The 16,193-nt window shown below is 45.1% G+C and overlaps 1 protein-coding gene across 1 annotated transcript in view; it reads right to left on the bottom strand.

Annotated features, from left to right (window-relative positions):
- The window catches only part of LOC146867398 (heparan-alpha-glucosaminide N-acetyltransferase-like), a 1,041,362-nt gene that overhangs the window by 378,078 nt on the left and 647,091 nt on the right, over positions 1–16,193 (bottom strand). Inside the window, exon 9 of the mRNA XM_085605125.1 lies at positions 11,656–11,686. Coding sequence (XP_085461251.1) covers positions 11,656–11,686 — 31 coding nt within the window. The remainder of the gene's footprint in view (positions 1–11,655; positions 11,687–16,193) is intronic.

Raw genomic sequence — 16,193 nt, 5'->3', positions numbered from 1 at the left:
CATGAGACATATTGTGACATCATTCACAGTACCGCCCCATTAAGAGCCAGTTACCTATTGTGAAATCTGTACAACACTTAACAGGCCATGTCCACAGAAGGTTTGGTGGTGCCTTCACGGAGTCATTCACATCACAGGCGTAAAGGGGCCATCGATGATGATGTCACAAATGATCTCAAAACCCCAGCTGACATCATCAAAGCAGCACAGTTATAAAATGCCCATTGTTGGTGATTATTAGGGAGGCAGGAGTGGGCAGGGAGACTTTTTTTTCTCTTTGTTGGTTGCACCCTTTAAGGACTAACAAAGAAGCTATAATCCGAAGAAGAGAGAACAAACAAGTTTACATTTTTTTAAACTAATATATGATTAGCCTTTCAATTGGTTGAAAGGGCCACGAGCCAGAGCCTCACTCGCAGTAATTGCTGTAATGTTTCCCCGATTTGATTTCATTTTTCATTGCCATTTGGAAATAGCATTAGCATAGATCTGCATGCAGCGGGAACGAGAGGAAGAACGCCATCTTCGCACAAAGGCCATTGCAAAATTAAAAACTTCAGCCAGCGTTGGAAAGTGGGTAGGATAAAAGCATACTGAGTTGAACATACGTTTATTTATTTGAGGTTTTCTTTAGATCCAGCCAAGGATCGAACAGAGGACCGCAAAGGACGGGTTGAACCACGAGAATCCCCTGAGGGATGAGGAGTTACTGGGGTGCGGGTATCTCAGGATTCCATTCCTCCAGTAATTCAACATTCACTCGAGGGGAAAAATGTCAGGTTGGCGACAGCCTTGTGAACTTCATAATTGGTGACGTTCCTGTGACCCTGTTACCTGCCCCATCGGATATTATGAGTGTCTCATAAGGCGGGCCTACATCTTAAAGAAAGAGACATATACAGTCAATTTCAGTGGCACAACAAAGCCCTTGAGGCAGTGTCGTCTTAACACATGGGCATGCTGGGCAGTTGCCCCGGGGGGCCCACGAGCATAGGGGCCCCATGCAGACTAGAGTTGAACAATAATTCTCATTAAACATTGTATTCCTGTGAGTGGTTGTGGAGGCAGGGCCCAGTGCACTGCTTTGCCCGGGGGCCTATAATGCCGTCAAGATGGCCCTGACTTGAGAACATAGCTTACAAAACACGTTACATTACAGAAGTGGAGGGTGTTGGGACGGCCCAGCCAGGGTGTCATCCTGAAGAAGGAAGGCAGATGGGAAGCAAGTTCTAGACTCTCAGAGTGAACTCTTGCAAAGACTGAGCAAACGTGAAGCATTTCTTTAAACCTGGTGTCTCCAGATGAAGAGTCGCTGATCTCTAGATGGGACCTCTTCACTGGATAGTAGTGAGCAGTGGCGGCTCGCAGAGGGAGTGCTGCGGGGCGGTGGGGTGGGGGAGGGGCCAGGGGAGGGGCTGGCTGCACTCGGCGATGCAGCCAGCTCAAGGTAAATAGTTTTATTTATTTATTTACTTACTTTACTCCTGGCTGTCGTATGTCTGACTCCACTACCCCCCACCCTGCCCCTCCCCCGCCCCACCGCCCCGTGGCACTCCCTCTGTGTGCCACCACTGGTAGGGAGAGCCTTTTTCTACATGCGCAAAGCATCTATGGTTACGCATCAAAGTTTGGAAAGAACAAGGGTAGCAAAGAGGTGGCTACCAGATTTTAAATGGGCTGCAACATGTAGGGCAGTCCAAGAGGGGTAACGTGGTTTAGGAACAGAAGCACTGAGGACATTTGAGTTTTCTTACCTTGAGAGAACTATGGACCGAACTACTAGTTTGAGATCATGTTTAGGGATAGAATAATGCCTAAATGTGAGTCATTTTGACATACTTTCACATGTTCCACATAATCAAAATACTTGAATTTATTTTACACACCCCTGATGATGAGTTGTGCAGTTGTGTTGTTTTGGGAGGTGCATAGCGTGGAGTCAGGTAGACGTGGGGCTCAATGTGTGACTGTCATTGGGCCTGGACTGTATTTTGGAATGGCATCCATGGTATGTATGTATGTATACTATTATCTTCCAATAGTGTGAAGCAACAGTAAAAATCCGAGAGAAATTATTGGCAGGCATATGTCTATCAGACTCCAAGCCCCTTCTTTCCATATTCCCGTTTTGGAGAGAAGAGCATCTCTTCTTTCCCGCTTGATCAACTGCACAATGCACAGGATACAGCAAATCAGTTGGATTCAGAACTGGGGAGACAGGAACAGGAGACCGAAGCTACAAGGACACTTCAGAAGCTTCCAGCAGTGAGTCAAACTTGAGTACCAAGAATCCTAAACATCTTCACAATCCAGGGCCACATGTCCAGTTAAAAAGGTTTCCTTCTATCACCCAGGCTAAGGTTAGCTGACTCTTTCCTATTTATGTTCTCATGTTTCTTTTAGCATCCACCGATGGATGATGTTTTATAGTCCTTGGAGAGGGGGAGGCGTGAAACCAGTTGGATGGAAGTGAGGTGTTGCAATAATAACCTCCAAAAAGAGCAGTAATGACCCTTCAGTACTGCACAAGCGATAGTAGTTGCACAATCAAAGAAAAAGGGGGCGGGTAGCGCTTCACCTCTTAGTGTCCTACTACTCATAAACCCTGAACAATTAGTACTCATTCCCAACCCCCATGAGGGGCGCCATAGCAGGTCACACAAGTAACTTATACATTGTATCTAGCGGGTCACACAGACCATCAAAGTGGATGATTCTTCCTTAGTTATAGGCAGGGCTCAAGTCAGGGGTACGCGCAGGTAGACGGCTGCCACCAACTATTTTCACAGGGTCAGGGGCGGCTCTAGGCTCATGGTGGCCCTGTGCAGGGAGCGCAGGCAGGGGGCCCCGGAAGAGGGGGTCCGGGCGGGGCGGAGCTCAGGAAGGTGTTTTAATAAAACGTCCAGAAAAGGCGTTAGATGACCAGTAACATGGTAACAGAAAAACAACGTTTACTTTTTGAGTGCTCATCACTTGGATACTTTGTTTTAGAATCTGGGTCTCTGGAGGGACCCCTTTCAACAAGAAAAACACGTTGCGCATCCGTAAGAGAGTTCGGCCACAAAGTAGGATCCCTCCAATCACATAAATCATATTCAGAACACGGGTCTGTAACATGGTCTTGCTCTTTGGCTTCCTCTTCAATACCAGCATCATCCGTCTGTAAACTCTGAACCTCCTTCAGAATGCCAGATGTTGATGGACCGATGAATGATGTTTCAGTTTCTCTGTCTGAGGGTCTTTTGTAATAATCCTCATCCTGAGTTGGTAATTGCTGCATGTTTGTATCAATTTCAGAGTCACCTTGTTCATTTTCATTGGTCTGCTCATGAGTATCATTCTGCTCATGGATATCATCATTTTTTTGTTCTTTATGGTCGTCATCGCCTGTTTTACCTAGTGCATCAGCAGTACTCTGGCCAGAGGATTCTCCATCTTTAGGTTTCCCTTGGGTGATAAAGTTCAGGATTGCTCCTTCCTGTGACACTACGAAAGCCTGCTGAGCCACTTTCTCTTTCGTTTCGAATAACCAGATTTGTGTACTCGAATTCTCTTCATTTTGCTTGCAATGCAGCGGGCAGTGGGTAGGGAAAAAAAGAAGACAATCAGCAGTGGCGGCTGCTGAAAGATTTTCATGTGTCATTTTTATTTTCTTGCAAAAACAACAGTTGATGGACAGAATGCAGAACAATGTCATACATTCACCCCAGTACAGAGATCTGGGCCTAAATCCATCGTTTTTTTGCTCACCACACCACCCCAGTTCAGACATGGCCATATGCAAATCAGCCTTGACCCTGTGCCTCATGGGAATAGTCCAGCCCGAACTGCCAAGCCATGTCTTCCCTGGACTACACAATGAAGGACCAGCATACCTTAATGAACGAGTGAATTTCCACCAACCTACCAGGAAAATATGTTCCAGAACCATCTCCCTAGCAGCCACCCAATGCAGCCGCTGATAAAACAGTGGAGGCCGCTACTTCTCCCACCTGGCAGTGAAGACCTGAAAACCCTCCCCCTGCACCTCAGAGCCTCACCGTCGCTCCAGCAGTTCAGGAAGGACCACAAGACCTCGCTGTTCAACCAACAAGCAGCATGATCCAGCAGCATGAATCCCACACCGCCTCGAGACCCTTATGTGTGAAGCAGCTGAGCTTTACAAACCCTGACTGATTGATAGTAATTACCCTTCCCACTACATGTATGACACATTATGAGGACTAGCCACATATGGAAGGTTTATTTGAAGAGTGTTATAAAACTATAGGGTAGATCATGTGACTTGGCATACAAGGTCTGTTTTCTCAGTCCACTGAGAACAGTAGAGCCTGGAGAATAGTTCATGATCTATTTGGGAAGTGACCTTAGCAGGAAGAGAGTAAGCTACCTTGAAATCATTGCACACAGAGACCTGTCTCAGTACGTCACTAACTGATCCTGAAGACAGCCTACAGGTAACCAAAGACTCGTCCACTTTACCACATTGTCAAAAGACAAAATACAATATATTTAATTAAGGTTTCTTGTATAGTGCCATATTCCCGCAACCAGTTCTGCTCGCTTTACAGAGCACCTATTAAACAAGGATTAATTACAGTGAGTCCTAAGGCTATGAAAAGGCACTAGAGGTTCACTGAAGCAAAATTAATGTGCAAGGAACATCCAGTCAGGAGACAACTTTCAAGCAGACGTACGAATCACTAGCACAGCGTACCAACGACCCCATGGGCCGTGGCATAAGCAAGGAAAATGGCCCCTTTGGCTGCTGCTCAGGAAGTAAAATATAGCAATTATCAGGGTTCAATGGGCCCCTGAGGGTTTTGGGTCTCAGTACCACTGTACTTGCTGAACCAATGGTAACTATGCCCCTAGTATGGACAGAGAAGGCTGCTTCACCAATTGCAAACTGAGGACTAGTTAAACTAGTTTTCTCTGCTAGTCACATGACAAGCACTGGAATGTAATTAAAGAAATGATCAAGAAGCCAGTCTCCTACCAAGGTCTCTGCAAAAGGGCATTAGATTGAGTTAACATGGGTAGGCACTGCCATCCTATTCCAGGCGTTCATCCATAGGTGCTTGCATTTCATGTCTGCCTCAACACCATATAAACAGACATAACCAAATGCCAAGTACATTCGAACACTCGATGTTTTAAAAGATTTGTGCAGGCAGATCCACTCATTAGATCACAAGTATCAGCTTCATACTCTGTTTTCATGATTGTTGATAAGTAATTGTAATCATTTTAATGTATCCTTAACATTACGTCTGACACCTCGTACCCTGCTCTCCTCTTCCCCCCAATACGACCGTGCCTCCCAAGTTACACCTCCAAAAGTCACCATGCCTCCCCTCAGCCACAAGTAAACACCGCCCCTGCACTCCTGACTGACATTTCCCTCAACATACAGCGCCGATCTGTACCACTCCCTACCCCTGGCGCACGGTGACCACCTCTCCGACCCGCGCCCTCTCAGAGATGAATCGTGAGAGAGAGGCTCTCTCTCACGATTCATCATGCCCGCCCTTCCCATGACCACCAGAATACCTCCAGCTCGCCACCTCACATGGCTTACCTCCACCCAGACCCAAAGCACACACCATCTACAATAACATCCTCACCCAACCTTCCCCACGCCCCCGGCTCCTCACCCCCACGGGCTGGGATACATTCCTATACCTGATCTGCCCTCCTCCCCAGGGCTCCCCACACCCTCGTCCAATGGCTCACCTTCCCTCGGGTTCACTCTGCAGTGGCACACGCTGACCTCCTCACTCCCCCTCCCCATGCCCTGACCCTCGGGCTGCTTACCTCGCAGCTGGCACCAAAGGTTGCACACTGGCATGCTATCCTCTGCAAGGCGGCCTTTCTCGCCCAGGGTCTCTAGGCGCGCCGGTGCATGGCCTCGGCCGGTCTCGGTGCTGCTCGCTGCACGCCGGGCATGGGTGCTGCCACCCCTCCTGCTGCCAGTGATGCATGGTGCTTCTGTAACCCCTTCGCTGCAGGACTCGCGGGCACTGCGCATGCGCGCGCATGCGAGCCTCCGGAGGTGCCAGATCTGGACTATTAAAACAAGCTCGATTCTCCTGGAAAAAAAGTTCTAAACAAGCACAAGACCTACCAGAAGAGCCCGAAACAAGGCCGACCCCACACACAGACGAGACTGGGTTAGAAAGGAAAAGAGTATAAGAACAACCATTCAGCGTGCATCACATTAGATTTAGCACGCCTCAGTCGTTCATGCGCCAAATCCCTGCCAGAGGCCGCCACGAATATGTATTGTATCCGATTCCTCGTGGTGGCCCCTGGGGTTTGGTGGCCCTGTGCAGGTGCACAGCTTGCACATGCCTAAGGCCGCCCCTGACAGGGTGGACATCGTCACCACTGCTAAGAAGTTGGGGCCGAATGAAATAGGCTGCACTTGTCCTGTGTAATTTTCCGACACAGAGAAACACATTGGTTTTCCATTATAAGCAAGAACGCCCAGGCATTGAGAGGGCTGTTATTTTCCCCTCCAGCTGGGTTTACAAGAAAAAGGGCCTATTTGAATAGGCCATCAGCTCTGCTGTCCTTCCAGTATGATCCTGTCTGGGAGCTATCTGAGTCTCACACCTACATGCCAATACAGTGGAGGGGAAACAAAGGCTTACAGCATGGTCTTCACAAGTACTCAAGAGAAGCTACGATTTGGAGGTCAGCTTTTGAGTTTGAGCACCCTCTGGATACAAGAGATATGCATGCACTGTCAGAATGTCAGATGTGTCAGTCTATACGTGTAGGTACACCAATTACAATTTTAAAACCACAAATGTTTGTATTTCTTTCATAGCGCTACTGATCCCAATGTAGGGTATCAAAGCGCTTTACATCATACAACACATTATTCACTGACAATAAATAATACAGGTCAGCAAATCAATGTACAGAATGCATTACATAAAATGATGTGAGTCACAGCGTGCAAGAGCCCTACGCCATGATATTACTTGCATACTGTCTTACTTGGTTAGTCCCTCTATTTCTATTTTAGGTCGAGCCTAGCGGCAGCGTGCATGCGCTGCTCACTCTGCGACGCATGCTGTAGTAGAGTATGCTGTGAAAGCCTCGCCCACTCTCCTCCCATATTTTTCATTGGCTAGTGTCATTGTCCTTGGTAAATGCTGGCTTCCGATTCATTATGAGGCTTGTTAGTTCCTCCTTGTTACCGCCTTGCTGACATTTGTTACTGCCCATAAGGACTGGACCTTTTACTTGGTACGTTACAGGGACTGCTTTATCTAGTAAGTGAGGACTATTTTTGTTGTTATTGTCACTGATGGCAACAATGGCGGCTGCTTTTTGGGGTATTTGCATAATGTGCGCAGCGCCGGCTTTAGGGACACCGCGATCATTTGAAATTTTAGTTATATATAACTCTCATGTTGAGCGCGGTGCCCCCTTCAGGGAAACCGCACTTTTTTTTAACTTTAAAATTGAGTGCGGCGCCGCTTCAAGGACACCGCGCTTGGTTTCTTTATTTTTTTTTACTTAACCACTGAGCGCGCGCCCACTTCAAGGACACCACGCTCTGTTTGTTTATTTTTTTGAAAACTTTAAAACTGAGCGCGGCGCCGCTTCAAGAACACAGCGCTCGGTTTCTTACTTTTATTTTTTACTTTAACACTGAGCGCGGCGCCTGCTTCAAGGACACCGCAATCAGTGTTAAAGTTTAAAAAAACAGAAACCGAGCGCGTTGTCCTTGAAACGGCGCCACGCTCAGGTTTAAACTTAAAGAAACATTTGCAATGCAATAGGTCTCGTATTTACGTGAGTTGAAGTTATAGGCATTGTCATTTATAATGCCAATAGCTTAAACTCTCATTAAACGCGAGACCTATTGCATTCCAAATGCTTGTTTAGGACTTCTGCCCTGGTTTAGTGTTGCAATAATCTCTTTCCATTGATTACTCTTTGGGGTGAAAATCACTGTATAAATGTAGTAAGTGAATACGTGGCTGATTAACTGGTAAGAGATGACAGTGAGTAAACATTCCTAAGATTGGACATAACCACACTTTGTAGGTCAGTAAATTGAGTACCATTAAATTGGAAGATCGGTAACTAGTGACTTGAAATTTAAAATGATTGCAATGCCAAGTGCTTTATTATAAAAATGTTGCCAATGTTAGGATGTAAGGGTGAATACTCCTAAGTGCTTGATGTAAAGCTATATTTATTTTGGGATCCGGGGTGCCATTGAAGAGGAGAACACACTTTTGTCTGTGCTTTGATTTCCAGTCTGAATTCAACAGGAGACATTGATGCTTCCATGAGGGTAAAGCATGTATTTAATCTTGCAACATTTTTTGTCTGTCAATTTTAAGTATGGTTGTATGTCATCTGCTTGCAGGTTTTACAGATACTCACAGTTTTTCCTAAAACCTCTTTTTATTGTGCTCTTCAAATACAAGAACATGACATTCATGCAATCTGTGTCTTCTGCCTGTCTCTGAATACACGCCTAGGGTGGGTGACAGCTGGGCTTTGTGCATTCCCTCTGGACATCCACACATAAAGGGAGCTTAGGTGTGACTGATGCACCATCAATATCCTGATGGGACATTCTGGGCAGGATGGGAGGGAGGAGCTGACACTTACACCTGAATAGGCTGTGCATGGCCGCACACAAAGGTATGCATACATCCTGTAGTGAGCCTGGAGCCAGGGCAGAAGGGCCGGGACTCTGTGCACTTCAAAGGTCTCTCTTTGAAGTATCTACCACTTCAAAGGCACAACTGGGTATAAGTACTGGACCTCAGACATCACCACTTCAGAACACTTCTGGACTTGAGGATACCTGCCAGAAAGAAGGACTGGTGTGCTGCTGAAAGGACTGTCACTCTGCCTGCTAGATTCTGCTGGAATTTGCTGGACTCCTGCTCTACTGGGTCTGCCCTGCTGCCCTCCTTGCCTGGGAGCGAGATGGACTTGACTGGCATCTCCACACCCCAGAACCAAAGTGACTCCAAGGGATTTTTTGGCATGCCTCCTGTCCTGAAGTCAAAGACTACCAACAACCCTGCAACAGCAGCTGGACTCTGTCAACTGTGAGTCTTGCCCTGCCAAGTGTTGCCAATCCAGCCCTGGGCCCTTGGAAGTGGGTTTTCTGTGCTGCTACTAGCAAATCCCACGCATCTCTGTGGAACCAACGCAACTCCTTCGATGATGACCCATTGTCTGCTTTGAGGGCATTGCATCGCTGGATGCGCAGCTCGACGACAACGCATCGCCTACATCGGACTAAGCCACTGACGATCCATCTTGATTTGTGCAGCTCAGAACCGACAGCGCCTACATCTGAAGGCATTGACGATGACGCATTGCCGCCTGTGCTCCATGCATCAGGCCTCAGTCGACGGCATAACAGGATACTTTGCGATGGGACAAATTTGGTCCATGTATCCAGCCTGCTCTCCATCGTGGTCGGCACGAAAGTTTGGATTTGACCCAGTCAAGCATGATCAGGTAGCCCCAGTTGGCACTTTATGCTTTTCAACACTACATTTCAGTTTATTCTTTATAAATTCATAATTCCAGTTATACTTATTGAATTTCTGATGTTTTTATCTTGTTTTGTGCAATAAATTAAGCCCTATTTTTCTATCCGGATGTGTTATATTTTTGTTTGGAGTTTTCACTGTTGTACTATATTAAATGTTGCACAAACACTTTACAATTGCCTCTTAAGTTAAGCCTGCCTGCTCTATGCCAAGCTGCCAGAGGGTGAACACAGGTAACTTTAGGCTGTGCATCTGACTTACCCGACAAGGATTGTGGTCCCTACTTGGACTGGGCGCATACCTCTGCAAACTAGAGAAGCAGTTTTTAACAATTGCGCACTGTTAGGGTTGTCAAAGATCAAATGTTTTACCAGGATTCAAACTCATACTAGGAGCAACTGATTTTCAGAGGTATGGTGGTATCACTTATGTGTATTTGGAGGAGAGTGCATGATGAATATGGACAGGAGGATGTCCTTCTCATACATACAGTGAGGATGTTTAAGAGATCAGATGAGATCTCTGACTATTAGGGTATGGAATGTGTTCCATTTTAAAATGAGGTAATGGATTGGAGCTTGTGGGGAATGTCAGTGCGTCATCTGATATTTTTGATGGATTCTTTGTACACTGTGTTGATGGCAGAAGATTACTCTATGGAGTGTGCTATAGAAACCCGTACTAGTGTTGATGTTCATCCTGACTGATAGGACTTGAACTTTGGTTGCTGGCCTGCTAAATGGTCTCAAGTGTGGTATTAACTAGGGGTGGGAGGAATTTGCGTAGTCGCGCTACGTAAAGCTCCGTGAAACAGTCAAAAATCTCCGCGAGCACGCAGAGTTCCGCAAACACGCGCAATTGCTTGTTCCACCTGTTCGCGATTCTTTTTTCCTGTTCGCAAACGCTGTTTGCGTGCTCGGGGGAAATATCTCGCGAACACGCATTTTGAAAGTGCGAACAAGCAAAAAATTCCACGAAGTCGCAGATCGCGGAATTTTTGGCAATTCTGCATTTTCCAGGGAACACGAAATTACACAAATTCCACAAATTCCGCGAGCGGAACGGAATTTACCGCCCAGGCCTAGCATTAACCTCAACGTTCAGTGTACTTTTATTGAGATGGACAACAACGTCTTGATGGAGTAGGTCTACAGAAAGGGATTGAAGGACCTGGTTAGCATTTTGATTGGTTTAGGTTGGTCTGCATCGGGTGCTTCACGATGACAAGCATGGAGGGCTGGTCGGTCTGGTAGTGGGTGTGAGCTGTATGCAGGGGAGGAAAGGGTATTTTCCTATGACAAGATAGAAAGCATTGCTCCTTGAATGTGGTACGGGTTGTGGAGTTGTGTGTGAGATCAAGTATGACATGCAGCAGAAAAGCGAGTAGAAAATGCCTTAATGAAAGTCCCATTCCTTTTTATCAATCCCTCTCTCACACAGTTGCAGTCATCAATGGAAACGTTTTTTTTAGTGAGCTCCTGTGTGAATATTTCATATTAAATGTATTGCTCAATGAAGCATTTGTTACAGTCCTGTAGTCAATATATATATATTTCTTTTGCTATTTTATATAGTGCGAACTCGAGCCAAAGGTATCGGAGTATCGGAGTGCTTTACATGAGCACCAGTTATTTTACACAAGGACACATTTTTTTTTTTAGGCACGTAGATTAAGAGACTTGGCCAGAATCACACCATGTTTTGAGCCTCCCGCCAGACTCGAGCCTGGTTCCCCAGCTTCAGGGTCGGCCACTCTAGCCGATAAGCCACATCCTCTAAGGTGTAATGGAGGGTTTCTGTGTGTATAAAACGGTGAAGGCAGGAGTGGACTCTAAGAAATACGATATCTGTCACTTTTATGCAAACAACATCAGACTGGTTTGTATCTAATTGAGAGACAACCTAGTGTAGTTGGTGTGATCATACTCCTGTTGTGAGTAAACTTACAAATGCGACACATTGGGACCTCCTCTCATAGCTGCATATGCAAAAATAAAAAGTAATTTTGTGAATCGTAGAGTTTACAACTCAAAGATGATTTAGCACATTCGGTCCTTGGTTCCCAGGTGGAACCAGGTGTAGGATGCACAGAAACATATACTTAACTCACCAGGGCATCACCAAATCTGCAATTGTCAGCCCTGCAAATAAATGGAAGAAAAGGAAGAAACATCACCGGGTTGTATAACTTTTAAAGTTCTACAAAAGGTAGCAAATATTACGTTGGGGGTTCACAGGCACATTCTGGCAACATAAGACCACATTACCTTAAATCCCAGGACTACTTCCAATGTCAGACTCCATATCCAGCCCCCGAATGCATGCCCTATCAATGAGCTTGAAATTATTTGAAAACAGCTATTCATGCCACTACCCAAACAGAATTAAAAAAACACTCATGTACCCATCTAACTGGTGGCTGCTCACATCCTGTCTGTCCAGTATGGGAAGCACTGCGGACAATGGAATGTTCCTTTTGGGGGGCATTCTTGTGTGAAAGCTGCTTAGTAAATATATTACATTCTGCTTGTATGAAATAATGCCACTATTATCGACTACTAAACTATGGGGAAGAGTAATATATGGTAATTAAAGAATCCAGTGGCGCGTCGCCAAGGGTGTGCTAGGGGCGGTGGGGCGGGGTAGGGAGGGGCAGGGTGGGGGGGTAGTGGAGTCCGACATACGATGGACAGGAGCAAGGTAAGTAATTAAATAAATAAAACTATTTACCTTGCGCGAGCTGCCAATGAAAGAATCTGTGCACCCTCTTTCTAAAATAAAATTTAGCATAATGTTGCATGAGTTGATAAGAACAGATCTGGTCATTGAAGAATGGATTCCGAAACCTGTGTCATTGAAACCCTGCATCACTGGGCTTTTCCTTCAGCTATTCCCTTGCGTCCAGTCTATCTCCACTCCAAGACCACCAGGCAATGTCCTGTGTGCAGGGTGTGTCGGTTTACCATGCCCTGAATCTATTGATGCTTGCCTAGAGCCTAACGGGCACAGCCCTCAGCCATACCCTGAAGGATGTGGCTACTAATATATATGGGCTATGCTACACCTTACACCAAGCTCCCAGGATCCCCCTCATTTTTTTGTATTTCTATCTCTTTCCCTATGACAGTCATGATGTTTTTGGTAATATACATTTTAAAAATTTTACATAGTGGTTGGTCAAGTAGAAATTTTTATATGTGACCCTCAAATACTAATTCTTCTACTGGGAAGTAGAAGTTATTAACCCGCAGCATAAATGAGATTGATTTCATGGAAAAGAACAATTTTACCCCACTAGGGTATGTTCTGCTCCTTGCCAAGATTACGCGTGCTCATCACTTGTGCCTGCAGTGAATTTTTTTAGTGCGAGGTTGAGATCTGGAAGAACCATTTCTTTAATCTTTTGATTAAAGAACTAAGGGGCATATTTACAAGAAACTGGCGGAGCGTGGTGTTAAGCCAAAATTGTTAACATCACGCTCCGACAGTTTCAAAACGCAGGTATGCACCATATTCACCAGAATGCGACGCACCCCTGCATTACCCCTAGTGCTGGCATTAAAGAAGCTGCCTAGCGCCAGCGCAGGCACCCTAGCGCCATTTTGCTTGGTGCAGGGGCAATTGTTTGTGTGCCAGAAGGGACACCTTACTGCACATAAACAATCTTAGGCAATTTGCTCTATCTGTGTGTACTGCAAAATGCAGCACACGAGGAAAGAGAAAAAACAGGGACAGATAAAACATTTCTCCACATATCACCTGCTTAAGACCAGGTATTCCCTGGTGGTATTTTTGACACTATCCCATACCTTGTAAAAATGGGCCAATGTAAAATAGCAATTGGTTTTGCGGCAGAACGCCATTTGCAACACCCACTGCACCCCCCTGCATGAATAGGGGCATTATTTACAAGGTGGAATGCCACCTTGTAAATAAGGCGAAGAAGTTAATCCAACCAGAATGTCGGAAAAAGTGACATTCTGGAGGTGTTACCTCCTTGTAAATATGCCCTTAAGTGTGATTGCTCATGAGCTTTGTGTCTTCAGGAAAACACATTTTGTTCCTACTCTTGAATCTGGAGTGTGCACTATCTCTACTAGGTGTAACGGTGAACTACCCCTACCCTTCCATTTGCCAGAATGTTTTAGGACATGTTTACTGAACTGGAACAGTCAGTTCATAAATCTGGTAATGGCTACTAGAGCCACGTATTTTTTATCATTATAAATGAGAAAGGAGCACCAAAATCTACATATTGGCTCATAAAACGGTCTAATCAGTACACACATTTTAAACTTTATTGTAGAAGTTGGGGCAAAATTAACCTGTCAGGTAGTAGCACATCGTATGTTAGAATTACATCAAGTCAGACTCAGTCTCCCATCCTTCCCAGCTAGGTAAACTGATTACTATTGGTTGGGTAATAATAACACCTAATGTGGGCAGGGCTTAGAAACTGCAAAACTGAAGTTTGAAGTACTACAGAAAAAGAATTCATTCAAATTGATTTTAAACTCCATTGATTAGTGCCTCATCTCCTAATGGGCAGGAGTGAGTTCACCTTATCTTTACATAGTCAGATTTGATCTTTTTACAGCAAGATTCATTAACTGGCAGTTAGTTCACAAATATAACAGGCATTGGCAATGCCAATAGTTCCATCCGCCAGTTTTTTGTCAATTATTTTTCTGTCATGGTTTTGCTAAACTTTATTGTTTGGGAAGCTGCCAGGCATTTGTCAATCTAAAAAAAAACTTGATTAATGCCAAAACCTTTTTTGGTTCTCAAAAAGCACACTCTACTATAGTACTCTCTGGCATTGAAGGGAAATATTTTGTGTGTGAATGTGCTCCATGTGAAAGGGCAACATGCCGTAAATCATAGTGACGTCAGCCAGTGGCTGAAGTGGGCTGACACATTACCCCGAGATGCATGCTTGAGTGGGATGGAGAAAATGTGAAATGTCTAACAACAGACAAGTGGATGAAGGCTGGCTGAAAACCCCTACAAGTAGCTATGTCATATTTATATTTTAGTTAAATTAAAAGGTCTTGGGTAACAAAGACCTAAAAAAGCCAGTCATTCTACCGCTACATGAGGGATGGAGGGAGGGAAGGAGGGAGGAAGGGAGGAAGGGAGGGAGGAAGGAAGGAAAGAAGGAAGGAAGGAAGGAAGGAAGGAAGGAAGGAAGGAAGGAAGGAAGGAAGGAAGGAAGGAAGGAAGGAAGGAAGGAAGGAAGGAAGGAAGGAAGGAAGGAAGGAAGGAAGGAAGGAAGGAAGGAAGGAAGGAAGGAAGGAAGGAAGGAAGGAAGGAAGGAAGGAAGGAAGGAAGGAAGGAAGGAAGGAAGGAAGGAAGGAAGGAAGTTGAGTCCAGAATTGTAAATAAAAAGAGTAGGAAGGAAGGAAGGAAGGAAGGAAGGAAGGAAGGAAGGAAGGAAGGAAGGAAGGAAGGAAGGAAGGAAGGAAGGAAGGAAGGAAGGAAGGAAGGAAGGAAGGAAGGAAGGAAGGAAGGAAGGAAGGAAGGAAGGAAGGTGAGTCCAGAATTGTAAATAAAAAGAGTAACACTATACAGAACAGTATGTATGCTGTGAAATACCAGCACTGAGATAAACAAAGGACAGTCCAAAATAATTTTACAACAGCTTTGGCAGGAGACAGGAACTGATAAGGTGTGGAATGTGGGCTGTTTACACCTAAAGCTCTAAACACAGAGGCAACACTAAAGTAATTGTGAAGTAGAAATAAACACACGGGCACTGAAGGGAACTGCAGTGGGTGCGGATATTCTCATTCCGAGATAGCAAAATGCAGTCGCTCAAAGTAAATTTAACTAGTGGCTGAAGTAGGCTGACCAATGGCCCCATGCCGCATACTGTAGAGGGCAGAAGCAACATGTGAATGACACAACAAAAGACAAATAAATGAAGAGAGGTGCCTTTCTGCCACCACTCAAAATGATTATAGCAAATGGGTAAAGCGGGACGTGCCATTATCCTGTACTATATGATGGGTTGGAAGAGAAGCAAATGGGGAATGACAGCTAAGCAGACAAATAGATGAAGCCTGGTGATCAAAGCCCCTCTCTGAATGTACATTATGTAGATAAAAATAACAGAAAGAAGTCTGGAGAGACAGCTGTCTTAAAGACAAAACATCAACATGACATATTGGTTATATGCATGCAAGTACACAAATCTAGCATCATAATTTAGTATTTTCTAGAAAGAAATATTGCATTTAAGTAGTCTGTCTCCAGTATGATTGTGATGTGCTCATTTTTCCCTCCATATAGTGCCAGCGTGTGTTTTTTACAGCAGAGGTTCATGAACCTGGAGAGGAAGTTCACAAAACTGGTAAGGTCCAGCAGATGAAAAGTGTTTATGCCCATTCAGATCCCTTCAAATGTATAAATCAACACTAGCAGTTCTCAAATCTTAAGATCACGAATGGGACAAATTAGTGTCTCATCTAGCGGCGTTGCAAGTGTACCATGGGTCCTAATGCAAGCAAAAACACTGGCACGACTGGACATCATCCGGGCATCAAAAACACGTTGGAGTGCACTGGGCCCTTACCCGCATTGAGCAGACTTCCACAGCACCTCAAACATTCATGATGGATTTCCCCTATCTCAGCCAATCACATTCTA

Source organism: Triturus cristatus, chromosome 1_2 (genome assembly GCF_964204655.1).
Source record: "Triturus cristatus chromosome 1_2, aTriCri1.1, whole genome shotgun sequence".
Classification (NCBI taxonomy): Eukaryota; Metazoa; Chordata; class Amphibia; order Caudata; family Salamandridae; genus Triturus; species Triturus cristatus.
The sequence above is the reverse complement of the archived record's forward strand: the minus strand, read 5'-3'. Positions and strand labels throughout refer to the sequence as shown.